At 40.2% G+C, this 14,161-nt stretch overlaps 1 protein-coding gene across 10 annotated transcripts in view; it reads right to left on the minus strand.

The window, feature by feature from the left end:
- Window positions 1–14,161, minus strand: part of DOCK10 (dedicator of cytokinesis 10) — a 278,280-nt gene that overhangs the window by 150,215 nt on the left and 113,904 nt on the right. For 9 of the 10 annotated variants that reach the window (XM_046018398.1, XM_046018396.1, XM_046018401.1 and 6 more), the window contains exon 2: window positions 11,889–12,008. In XM_046018398.1, coding sequence (XP_045874354.1) covers window positions 11,889–12,008 — 120 coding nt within the window. The remainder of the gene's footprint in view (window positions 1–11,888; window positions 12,009–14,161) is intronic. The other variant, XM_046018397.1, reaches the window with a different exon arrangement.

Raw genomic sequence — 14,161 nt, forward strand, 5'->3', positions numbered from 1 at the left:
CAAAGCTATAATCATCAAGAGAGTATGGTACTGCCACAAAAACAGACACATAGATCAATGGAACAGAATAGAGAGCCCAGAAATGCAACTTCCACTCAATCTTCAACAAAGCAGGAAAGAATGTTCAATGGAAAAAAGACAGTCTCTTCAACAAACAGTGTTGGGAAAATTGGATAGCCACATGCAGAAAAATGAAACTGGACCATTTCCTTACACCGCACACAAAAATAGACTCAAAATGGATGAAAGACCTCAATGTGAGACAAGAATCCATCAAAATCCTTGAGGAGAACACAGGCAGCAACCTCTTTGACCTCAGCCACAGCAACTTCTTCCTAGAAACATCACCAAAAGCAAGGAAAGCAAGGGCAAAAATGAAATATTGGGACCTCATCAAGATCAAAAGCTTTTGCACAACACAGGAAACAGTCAACAAAACCAAAAGACAACTGACAGAATGGGAGAAGATATTTGCAAATGACATATCAGATAAAGGGCTAGTATCCAAAATCTATAAAGAACTTTTCAACTCAACACCCAGAGAGCAAATAATTCAATCAAGAAATGAGCAGAAGACATGAACAGATATTTCGGCAAAGAAGACATACAGATGGCCAACAGACACATGAAAAATTGCTCAACATCATCCTGCTTCAGGGAAATACAAATCAAAACCACAGTGAGATATCACCTCACACCAGTTAGAATGGCTAAAACTAACAATCAAGAAATGACAGATGTTGGTGAGAATGTGGAGAAAGGGGAACCCTCCTACACTGTTGGTGGGAATGTAAGATGGTGCAGCCACTTTGGAAAATAGTATGGAGGTTCCTCAAAAAGTTGAAAATAGAGCTACCCTCTGACCCAGCAATGGCACTACTGGGTATTTACCCTAAAGATACAAATGTAGTGATCCAAAGGAGCCAAAGGAGATGGATGTGCACCTGAATGTTTATAGCAGTAATATCCACAATACCAAACTATGGAAAGAACTAGACATCCATCGACAGATGAATGGATAAAGATGTGGTGTATATCTATCTATCTATCTATCTATCTATCTATCTATATCTATCTATCTATCTATCTATCTATCTATCTATCTACATACACACACATACATACCATGGAATACTATGCAGCCATCAAAAGAAATGAAATCTTGCCATTTGCAATGATGTGGATAGAACTAGATAGAGGGTATCAAGCTAAGCGAAATAAGTCAACCAGAGAAAGACAATTATCATATGATCTCTCTGATATGAGGAATTTGAGAGGGAAGGCCAGGGGTCATGGGGGGTAAGGAGGAGAAAAAATGAAACAACATGGGATTGGCAGGGAGACAAACCATTATAGACTCAATCTCAGGAAACAAACTGAGGGTTGCTTGGGGGCAGGGGAGTAGGGATAGGGTGGCTGGGTTTTGGACATTGGGGAGGGTATATACTATGGTGAGTGCTGTGAAATGTGCAAGCCTGATGATTCACAGACCTATACCCCTGGGGCAAATAATACTTTATGTGTTAATAAAAAAATAAATTAAAAAACAATAGTTGCTCTCAAATACTGTATGTCTGATGGAGAATAGAGTAACATGACTCAAATGCAGACTTCTTTCGCAGCTGTATCTGGTGCCCCACTAAGATCACTATGGTGTAATACCACCAGCTGAAGACTGAGCTGGTTTAAGAAAATTTTTGTTTCCTTAGTGGTAAGTTTCTGATCTGGACTCAGATTTCCAGTAATAATGATCACATAGCTACTTGATTCATGAATGTCATATAATAAAGATAGAGCCCCTCATGCAATGTATGAGATTGGAAATTCATTCAGGTTGGGGCTTTTATTTTATTTTTTTTTTAAGATTTTATTTATTTATTTGACAGAGAGAGATCACAAGTAGACAGAGAGGCGGGCAGAGAGAGAGAGAGAGGGGAGCAGGCTCCCCGCTGAGCGGAGAGCCCGATGCGGGACTCGATCCCAGGACCCTGAGATCATGACCTGAGCCGAAGGCAGCGGCTTAACCCACTGAGCCACCCAGGCGTCCCAGGTTGGGGCTTTTAAAAAAGGAATCATAGGTATAATGGCTAGGAGTCATTCCTGATGACCTCTAGTTATAAAATGATGTTGATTCTTAATAAGACAACTGAGTCTGAATCACCCTCATGTAATCGTGTGATAAATCTAAACCATTATTTTACAGGTTGCATTACTCCCCATTTGCACAGAATACACAAGTATACGAAAAGGCATACATGTATAATGAATGCCTATGACATGCTAGTTATCTCAGTTATATTTTGCTGTGCTTCTGGAGAATTTGGCTGAAAAAGAAGACCTCCATAATGTTTCAGCTTTAAGAATTGTGGCCTTTCCACTCACATTCTTGAATGTGAAGCAAAGATAAATAGATCAAATAAGAAGAGAAGTATGCAGTCATATTTGTTGAGGGTATTAATATGGTTGCAAAGAACTTCTTTTCTGAGAATTAGATGCTTCCAGACCACTACAAATTGCCTTGGCCACAGACTTCCTGTTCTTTTTTACAAACCTTCTGGTCGACAATTAGTTGAGCTCAATTGCATGAAACAGATCCGAAACAGCTTTGGAACTCGGCCAAGCTCCTCTTGGTGGTAGAATTTTATAAGAGGCTTACTGTCCAGATATTAGGCACTTGGAAATATAAACTTTCATTTTATTTATGCAATGGGGCATGCAGTTCTAATGTTTGTAATTTCAGGTCCATGATACTCAAACATTTTTAACTACCACCATGACACTTTCTGATTCCTTCCACCCTTTAGCGGGTAGTCTCTGTGGCTTTGACACAGCCACCATTCTGCTGGCTGAAGTGACCACAGAAGACTTTGTTCGAAGCACATCACGGCCATTTCTCAATTGGCCAAAGGCTACTGGTCAAAGTCTTTAAAAAAATAAAAAAGCTGCTTTTCTTATCCTGGAGCAAAAGCCTCCTCTGACAGTACTGTAGATCCCAGCTGCTTTAAAAGAAGAAGAAAAATGATGGTGTTTATAGTAATCAATCAGTCTGAAACTGGAGAATTCAACAAGCCTTATAGTTAAGACATTTCACAATCAATTCCAAGCATGTGTGTAAAAGTGATCTCCACCTAAATTTTTGAAGGCACTGATATGGCCTTATACTTTGGTAGAGCAGACACTTGTCCTTGAACAGGAACCTTTGCAAGTTGCTTGAAAAACACTTTTTATTATATTCAGAAGAGTACTGTTGTGGTTTTTGTTTTATTTAAGTATGTGAGACTATCACTTTAATACCTTCGTTGTGCTCACCCTCTTGATAATTTCCTCTTTATTCATTCATTTGCTTATTATTTTTTAAAAAAATTGAATATAGTTGATGCACAATTTTACATTAGTTTCAGGAGTACAACATAGTGATTTGACAACTCTATACGTTATGCTCAGCGTAGCTACCATTTGTCACCACACTGCACTATTACAATACTGTCGATTATATTCCCTATGCTGAACCTTTTATCATTGTTGACTCATTCATTGTGCTTTAAGGGGAAGGACTTTCTTGTTTTGCTGAAGTTAAATTGTATGGGAAATGCACAAAAAGTGAGCAGTTGCCCATAACTGGATAGTTGTCATCATCTAGCCAAGTCAAGCTAGAACTTATCTATCACAGTATTTAAGAAGTTAAGTAGGGGCGCCTGGGTGGCTCCGTGGGTTAAAGCCTCTGCCTCCGGCTCAGGTCATGATCCCAGGGTCCTGGGATCAAGCCCCGCATCGCGATCTCTGCTCCGCGGGGAGCCTGCTTCCTCCTCTCTCTCTGTCTGCCTCTCTGCCTAGTTGTGATTTCTCTCTGTCAAATAAATAAAATATTAAAAAAATTATAAAAAAAAAAGAAGATAAGTAGGGGGCACCTGGGTGGCACAGTTGGTTAATTGTCTGACTCTTGGTTTTGGTTCAGGTCATGATCCCAGGGTCATGAGATCAACCCCGCGGGGAGCCCAACATGAGAATTCTATTAGTGTGAAGTCTGATTAAGACTTTCTCTCCCTCTGCCCCTCCACTCTGCTCTCTCTCTTTATCTCTCAAGTAATAAGAATATAAGTAGGGAAGTTTGGGGACCTGGTTGAAGTTTTTTATTCTTAGATTCATAAACCACCGAGCAAGTCATTTCATTTCATATGTGTGTGTGTGTGTGTGTGTGTGAGTGTGAGAGAGAGAGAGAGAGAGAGAGAGAGAGAGATACATTTTCCAGGCTCCAAAATGTGTCTTGTCTCCTCTGAAGAGGTAGGGATGATACATTTTACATATGGGAAAATGAGCACAATGCTCCAACAATATACTTTTTATACCTTCCCTTAGCAAGTACTCAGAGGTTGTGGTCTGAGCTCTCTTTTCCAGGGAGGCACAGAGAACGACCCTGCTTGGTGTGAGGCCTGTGGATATGGCCCCATGATGGGCAAGGCCCGCCACCAGCTAACCTGCTTACAGCCAGCCCAACGTGCATCTTTCCATATGGCTGCTCACATTCCCTCTTCCGCACTGGACTCATTCTTGCACAAGCCCCGTCCATGCTCCCCTTCCTTTCAGAAAAGTCCGTGCTTTTTCTTGTTCTTTCCTAACCTCAGGCTTAGTATTAAGTGCCATCTCGTTCTGCAAATCTTCTCTAATTTATCCAATATACATTTTTTCTGCTCTGAACTCTAAAATTTATTGTCCGTATCATACATGAAGTCTGCAGCTCCATTCTGGAATATTTTAGATTCAAAATCTCTGCTAATGATTAATTCAACATCTCTCTCTCATTCTCTCTCTCTCTCTCTCTATATATATATATATATATTTCTGGTTATATACATATATAATATTATATACATATTGCTGCTATATAAGCAAGACATGTTAAATCTGCATTAGAAATAAAAGATAACAATAAATGAAATGCTTTCCCATGTTCTTCATTTTCTTTAGTAGACCTGTTTATTCCTTTTAAAGAGTAAAGTACTTGAATATAGATACATATTATGATTTTTTTGCACCCTATCTCTGACCATCTACATTACCCTTACATTAATGTCTAGAAAAATCTTTTCTTAAAAAATAATAGTGCTATTAGGACATAGCTGGCATGCCATAGAGTTCACCCTTTTAAAATGTAGAATTCAGTGGTTTATACATATATATATATATATATATATTCACAGGGCTGTGCAGCCATCATCGTTTTTTACTTTGGAATATTTTCATCATGTCCAAAAGAAACTCCATATTTCCTAGCAGTTACTTTCCGTTCTTCTCTCTTCTGAGGCCTTGGCAACTGCTAACTTCCTGTCTCTATGGATTTGCCTTTTCTGGACATTTCAGTTAGACTCCTACCATATGTGGTCTTCTGGCTTCTTGGGCTTAGCATAATGGTTTCAAGTTTCACCCATGTTGTAGCATGAATCAGTTATTTCATTCTTTTTTATGACTGAGTAATATTCCATTGTGTAGATAGACCACAGTATATTTATTCATTCATCAGTTGATCGACATTTGCACTGTTTCCACTTTGGAAACAGTTATGAATAATGCTTCTATGAACATTCATGTACCAGTTTTTATGACACTTTTTGTGTCTATGTTCCTAGTTTGATCAAGCCCAGAAAAGTCTCCACATATTCTTACTCAACTGAAATAAGCCCTCTAGAATTCTTCACTACCACAACAATTTTCTGATAGTACCCATTGTGGGATTCAGGGAGTTAATATTTTCCCAAATAATACATCTTATTTCTCTAAGAAGCTGCTGGCCATAAGCATGCCGTATAGACAGAGATGTAAATTACAAGTCAAATTGCTCGTGTTTGATTTCTGTCTTCACAGATACACTACATCCTTGAACAAGAGCCTTTGAAATTCTCAACCTCATTAGCTTATAAATGAGAAGAATATTAAAACTTAGAAATAACCTAGTTTGACAAAGACTGTCACTTACCTTTTAAATTGCAATTACAATTGTTCTTTCATCAACACTGTGAGCCATTTAAAGCCTATTTTTTAGTCTCAGAAGCCAAGGACTGAAAAGAGGTTGAGAGTTTTATAAAATGTTGAGCTGTGTCTCAGTAAAGCATGAAGAAGGAAAAAATAAAAACACTAATGACTCAGGACCTTTTTGCTTTTCAATTTAAAAGATGTTGGGGTCTTTCTGCTTCCTATCAACAAAATGACCCATGTGGTTGAGTCCGGAAATCCCCATATACCGATTGCTTTTTATAGCTAAAAACATACTATGGAAAGAAAAAGCCATTTGTACGTCAAGAATTCATGATTCACTCAGTAATAATAACAAGCCAAAGAAAACTGCAGGATACACTGGGGAACCCAGAGACACTAATTCTGAACTACTGAGATGAAGAGGGGATTTGAGAAGTCGTGTAACTCTTCAGGCAGGCCATTTCCCATGCACAGCACAGACTTTGACTTTGAAAGTGGCACCTCCTGGTGTCAAAAGCATAACCTTTCAAGTGTAAGCGCTGTTTCTTGTTCATATTGTTGCCCTTGATACATGCAGCTTAACTCACAGAAGGTAAGCCATGGAGTTGAGTTTAAATACAGCAGTTTTCCTGGCATAGGCAGTTTTGAAATGCAGGCAATGCAGTGGCCCTCCACAGTGTGGCAGCTTGCAGACCTCTGAACTTTCTTATTTAAGCTTGTGTAAGTCCGGAGGTGATTCCACATCAGGCTTTCTGTATGTTATTCAGCAGGAAACTCATTCCTGGCTTTCTCATTTTTTGTTCTGCTATTTTTTTTTTAAATCAGTCTCTCCTGAAACGAGTCACTCAACACTATGATTCACTGTGTCCTTGAAACTGTTCTTTAGTTCTTGTTTTTCCTTTCTTACTCTCCTTACCTATTTTACGAAGCCACAATTTGGTGACTGAGTTCCTTATTTTTTTGGTCCTAAGTTTCTATTACTAACTGCTTCAAAAAGAAAGATAAGAAAAGCAAGAGTCCCAAATACAATGAATGAAGTAGCTCATGTTTTTCAAATAAAAGAGCTAAGAAATGCACCTAAGACTGTTTATTCTTAGTGATTCACTCTGATGCAAGTAGTCCCAAAGATCACAATGCCTGCTCCCAGGACCCACGCACTGGATGTGCCAAGACAATGGGAAATGATTTTACTTCAGTTCCTTTACCAGGAAGAAGACGATTTTTAACTCAATGTTCCATAATCTTCATGAGAGCTCACGACCCTGACATTGTGTTGGGAACTTAAAAAACAGATAGAAACTGATTTCTCCCACGCCTAGTAACAGAAAGCAGGTACATTATGGCGTACAGAAAGGATATCAGCTTCTGTTGATAGTGGCTATGTGGCAGGCACTGTACCAGCTGAATGAGCTTCTGGAGAAGTGGCTTATGATCTTAGTGCTATTTTCCTAAGGTGGTATGTTGGGTTGTGTCAAAGAGGAAAGTATCACATTAATGATCACTTTCCTCCTCATCAAACAAAACCAATTACTTCACTCTCTTTATACTAAAATTCCACTTTGGAATTTCTGGTTCCTAAAAGTACTCAAAGAATTAAAGGTATATTCTAAAATAACAATCCACATGTTTCTGAAAGATGATTCATGAAATAAATGTTAATTTTCCACCTGCTTTGTGCCAAATGCCACTCTAGCTGCTGGGGGAGGGGGGTCTCCCAGTGATCAAAACAGAACACATCCCCATCCTGCTCGAGGGTACACCCTCATGGTAAGGAACGAGTGACAGAGGAGAAAAAAAGCAAACTGAGGTCCTTCTAGGTTTGGCAGGGCTAGAAAGAAAAGAAAAATGTGGGGTCATAAAGGGACACTACATGGTTGGAGTTATGGATGCTTCCTTGGACAGGTGGCATTTGAATTGAATTATGAATGAAAAACAGGATCCGTCATGCAAGAGAGCAGACTGGCCCTGACACAGGGGATGAGCTTGGCAAGTTCAGGGAACCAGAGAGAATGCTAGGTATCCATGCAGTGACCAAGGGAAACAGGGTGGGGAGATAAAGGCTCTAAGGTCATGCAGAGCCAGGTGATGGGGGCAATGGTGACATGTTGGTTTGACACTGAATGCAAAGGGAAAGCAGTGGAAATTTTTAACTAGAGCTGTGGCATTCATTGCCTGACTTGTATTTCTAAAGCTTCCTTTAAATGAGGGCAAAGGAAGGAAGGAAGGAAGGAGGGCAAAGGAAAGGGCAGGGAGACTGGTTAAAAGCTACTTTGGGGATCTAGAAAAAAAAAAAAAAAGGGTGAGTAGGGAGAAACACTGCCGAATCCTGTCTTGGTAGAAAAATAATTTCTTGTAAGGTATATCAAATAACAGTTGAAGGCCCTGTTTCTTGGTATGTCTCAACCATAAGGAAGCCTGGATTCTTAATCAACTTTTATTTTCATCCATATTAGGGCACACACTCCTTAAATATAGGGCTTTTGCTTTTCTTGCCTACTTCACTTATCTGGGAAGTGCAGTTCTATATTCAGTGCTTCGTGGGTGCAATATTGATTAAACAAAGCCAGTAATGAATCAGGTCTGCATCAAATGGAGGTGTTTGGTAACATGCAAACACGGAAGTGAGCTGGATTCTCTCACCTGTAGGGCACAACCGGGCTTGGGGCGTTTGAAGGGACGGTGGGAAGTTTGGAGCTTCTCCCCTCCTTCCATTCTGTGATGCCCCAGGGATGGGGGTGATCACTCTATTACCACTTCCCACTGGGTGAGCAGAGACTGTCCACACACATCCTAGGGAATCCTTACCCATTGCTCAAAAACAAGCCCGGGAAATGATACTCAACAGGGAGCTTTCTGTTGGTGAGCATCACTCTTGACAGGAGACACGGGCTGTGGATTAGCAGACAGTGGCAGAGGGTGTATAAGGAAGGGTCTTTACTCCATACAGAGGGAGATGAAACCCCCCACAAATGAACCCAGGTTCATTTGTGATGACAGAGCTGCTCCAACTCTTTCTGTAAAGGGTCAGATAGTAAATCTTGTAAGGCCCTCTATCTCTGCTACAATCCTGTGGGGTGTCATGAAAGCAGCCACTGACAATAGGTAGAAGAATGGGCATCACTGTGCTCAAATAAAACTTTATTTATAGAAACAAAACCTGATTTCAAATAATTTTCATGGCTTACAAAATATTTTTTTGCCTTCAATGATTTACCCAGTTCTGTGTAGAAAATATAATAAGGTAGTGTAAAAACAACAACAACAACAACATAAAAACCATACTTGATTCATGGGACAGACAAAAATAGGCAGCAGGCCACCCACGGGCCATGGCTTATCAACTGCAGAGGAGAAAGGAGGGAAAACAATCTATCCAAATTTTGTTCAGAAACTGACGACTTCATGTGGTAATAATATTGAAAACTTCATTTGTTTGTCAGATGTTTGATACACACGTCTGTATAATATGACATTTTCTGATAATAAGGATGAGGTGGCATCCAATATCTCTTGAGCACCTGCTAATTGAGAACTACTCTCCCACAGCTGGTCTCCTAGCTTCCTCCACACCCTGTTTTATATTCTCCAAGCAGAGGCCAGATGAGCTTTCAATAAGATACACCAAGTTAGTTTTCGTCCTTCTTGAAATAGTCCAATGACTTGCCACTTGCATTTGGAATAAGATGCAAGTGCTTCATCTTGCCTTTGCCAGACCTCATCTCCCCTCTGCCCATTCTCTCTGTCCAGGCCATCCAGGGCCTTTGCGGAGGCTTCCTTCAGCCCAAGACATGCCATCTTCCCTCAGGTTTTAGCATTGTTGGTCTTCCTTGGAAATTCCAAACTCAGTTCACATGTCACCACTTTTCTATGACCTGGTCCTATTTGATTTTCTTTCTAGAACTGGTCTTCATCTCAATTATCTGGTTAATTAACTTGTTTACTTATTTTTGCCTGATTCATATGAGTGAAAGTAAGCTCCATTAAAACCAGGCAATTTCTGTCTAATCACTGCTCCTTCCTTCCCCAGTCTGAGACTAATGTCTAACATTCAGTATCATATGTTACAAATTTGGTGAATGAATAAATGGAGAAAATAGTCTGAGAGATGTTATATTGAGGATTATGCTAGTATTTTACCATTGACAATGAAGGTGCCTGTGATAACAGCGTTAGGGTTTGAGTGGGGGAGGAAGACTATGACCTTGAGATGTACAAGGAGTAGATTCTGGAAAGCCCCTTGAGCAATGCTAACGTGTTTTCCCTTCATTTTGAAGGCAATAGGGGTGGCCACAGAGGGTGTTACGCAAAGAACAGAAGGAGGAAAGAATTCAGTATATTCTGGAATATTCACTTCTGGAAAACAAAGAAGTATGTATGCTATTATATGCTCTGTTCACACCATTAAGGAAGACAAAGGTTCTAGAGTAATCAGACAATTTTTAACTTAAATGATTGTGAAAAGATGCCAGAATATGAATTCAAATTCAGTGCAATTGTTACATCCCATCCACTCTCTTCTGAAACTGGGGGAAGCTTTTGTCATATATCTGGATGACAGAGCTAGAAGAAAATGTCTCCAAGTTTCAAGGATTTTTGTATTGTCTGACAGAAAGAGTCTGTTCATAAAGTTTTATCTTCAGTATGAAAGAAAGTGAGGGTGTGTAAGTAAAAAAAAAAAATAAATAAAATGTGGCTCAACTTTGTGCTTGCAGTTCAAGCCCTGGTGGTCTAAACCACGGAAATGACATTTTCTGCATGAGATCAGCCTCTCTTAAAGTGTGTCAACCAGTAAAGTAGGACCCGTGTAAAAATCTGAAAAACAAATTGGGAGAGTTCCTTTTTTTCTTCCTATGAATCCTTTCTTCCATCATTCTCTATTATGAATCTATCTCCTTTCTTCCATCATTCTCTATACTTGGAACAGAAAACGGCGAACTTCCATCTACTTTCTTTTTTAATAATCCATGAAGAAGGTGAAAATAATTAACCTTTAGAAACCAGAAGCCAGATCTGCCCCAAAAGTAAGAGGAAAGAATGGGAGTGTGAGGCTATTTGAAGAAGCATGATGAGCACGAGGCCCCAGCAACTGAGCAGAGGTTCCCATGGACAGTGGTCAGGGTTACCCTGGAGCTACGTTTTCATTGGCTTTAAGATATTTATTTGTGATATCTGAACACCATTCTTTTAGGAAAAGACATGAAAGGTCACCATCTGCTCATTGAGATCTCCATTTACACAGATATTTCCTAACAATGTAAAAATGTTTGAGATGACCACAAATGGAATGCTGGAGACATGTGAGTGCTCATCAGCCATAATTTTACTTTGTTTGTTTCCAATTCCACAATGAACTGCCTTTTTATTCATTCTCTCTACGATCTTCAGGAGCATTCCACATGCCAGAGAGCACTGTCTTCAGATCATAAATCTTTCCATGAAGAAGTGTTGGCCTCTTTTTCTTTGCCCACAAGCCTTACCAGTTCCTTATAAAAAGGACAGCCAAAATTAAGGGTGATTTTTAATAATTGCATATTCTGTGCCAAGAGATTCCTCCCTCTGCCTTTGGCTGGTTTCACTCACTTGGAAGCTTTCAATTATAAATGAGTGAGAGAAGAAATGCTCTGTGAGGCTAGGTACCCAGACTTTGGTAGGGACACTGGTACCACCTGAAACCAGCAGCACCCTGTGCATCTCCTGCCCCAAAGGCCACTGTGGAACTTTCAGCTGTGCCAAGACCTTGGACATTCTCTATTGGTGGATGTGGCTTCCCACTACAGTGACTATGATGTAGGGTAGCCACAGGAAAGAGTATGGCTCAAACTGAATCTATAAGGGAAGACAGTGACCTGACTGGAGAGGATCTTTTATCATCTCTGGGGCCGTCCCAAACTTAGATGGCTTGGAAAAATAACACTTACTGAAAAGTCATCACTGGGGAAGAACAGAAGATCTTGAAGGGGATCATTCCGATAGGTCTTTTCAAGTTCTTCAATGACAGTTTCATAATCCAAAGGCTCAAGGAGCCTGGGCTTTTCCTGCTGTGGAAAAAGAAAATATGACATTAACCACTGACACACATAATTTTGCTTCTTCTCAATGCATGGATGAATTTCACTTCTTAGCTACCAAGGCTTTGACATGGTGCAGTCCTTCCAGTAGAGTCAAAGAGACTCCAGGCATTTAGGGCAAAGCCACATAACTCTTATTTCCAGATCTGAAATAATATGAGAAGATCCTGAAATACTTGGCTTCTTGCTCAGTAATTCAAGCTGTTCTCACTGAGCTCCCAAAGCTCATGCTGTTCAGCCAAACACACCCACTGAATTAGTGAACTTTATCTTTGTCAGTTTGTAGAAAAGTCCTCTCCTTGCTTGTTATAGTATTACAATCATCAACAGTTTTTGCTGAATTAGATCCTTCCTTGTGAGGTTTACTTGGATCTATTTTAAAATGTTGGCTCCCTATTAGCAAGCAAAGTATCACGGGCTGTCTTCGTTGTCACTGAAGTCTGGATCCTGTGTCAGGATTAATTGCTTGGCTCTCTGCTTCTTTGCCACAACAGAGAGAAGCTGGGTAATTCTCTAACAGGGTTGAACAATGAAACTGTTATGGATGCATTGTGGTGGAAATGGAGAAGAGTTTGAAAAATTGGCCAGATGATCACATGGCCTTAAAATTTGGAAGCCAAGATGAGAGGTACTTCCCTCAAAGACATGGCCTATAGCACCAAATGATGAATTCCAGTGGGGAAAAAGGTGTGATGGTTGCATTACAAGGTTGATGTGTTTACTCCAAACGTGAGAAAAATGGGTCCCCAAATACAGAATAAAACATTGCAAAACAGAAAATCAAGGACACAGTCTTGAATTCCCTTGCCCTTTGATGAAATATTTGTACAACTTAAGTGACAAGGGATGGTCTTTGAGATTATTTGGAGCTGGAGTGGTCACCATGAACTTTGGAGGCTAAGGAGGAATCTCATAAATGGAAAAAACTTTTTTTTTCTCTAGCACGTCAATGACATCAACAGTTTCCTGTTGACCTCACCCCTCCCCAGTCTACAAAGCACAGAGGTTTAGTTTTGATTTCTAAGACCTTCTTTGGAAGATCTCTGCTGGTGAGGCCCTAGAAACTTCCACGAATATTTTAATAATTGCTAACTGGATCCTCTAAGCAGCAGTCGATGTTTTTGCTAAATATAAGCAAAATCAAAAACAAGATGTGACATCATGGACCACTAACCAATTCCTTCCATGTACTTTCAGGATTAAAACAAAACAGAACAAACCCATTTTACAATGCTTAAGTAAACTAAAGACGATGTACGGTGAATATTCTCTCTGGAGCGGCCTGTTAAGTAAGACTGCCAGTCCAGACAGGACTCCATGTAATATTTGGAGAAAAGATGTTCAGTTGTCCCACACAACCTCTTTAGGGAAAGAGCTGTATGAAATGTTCACTATTTTGTAGCATAAGACACAGAGACACTATGGCATGAATCAGGTAATTTATTTATTTATTTTAAAGATTTTACTTATTTATTTGAGAGAGAATGAGTGAGAGAGAGCGTGAGAGAGAGCATGAGAGAGGAGAAAGTCAGGGGGAGAAGCAGACTCCCCAAGGATCTGGGAGCCCGATGTGGGACTTGATCCTGGAAGTCCGGGATCATGACCTGAGCCGAAGGCAGTTGCTCAACCAACTGAGCCACCCAGGCGCCCCTGAATCAGGTAATTTAAAAAAAGTCCTAGAATCCCTGCTTTTTTTTTTTATTATGATTATTTGTTTATTTTCAGCGTAACAGTGTTCATTGTTTTTGCACCACACCCAGTGCTCCATGCAGTACGTGTCCTCCCTATTACCCACCACCTGGTTCCTCAACCTCCCACCCCCCCCACCCCTTCAAAACCCTCTGGTTGTTTTTCAGATTCCATAGTCTCTCATGGTTCATCTCCCCTTCCAGTTTCCCTCAACTCCCTCTCCTCTCCATCTCCCCATGTCCACTGTGTTCTTTGTTATGCTCCACAAATAAGTGAGACCATATGATACTTGACTCTCTCTGCTTGACTTATTTCGCTCAGCATAATCTCTTCCAGTCCCGTCCATGTTGCTACAAAAGTTGGGTATTCATCCTTTCTGATGGAGGCATAATACTCCATTGTGTATGGACCACATCTTCCTTATCCATTCATCC

Source organism: Meles meles, chromosome 9 (genome assembly GCF_922984935.1).
Source record: "Meles meles chromosome 9, mMelMel3.1 paternal haplotype, whole genome shotgun sequence".
Lineage (NCBI taxonomy): Eukaryota > Metazoa > Chordata > Mammalia > Carnivora > Mustelidae > Meles > Meles meles.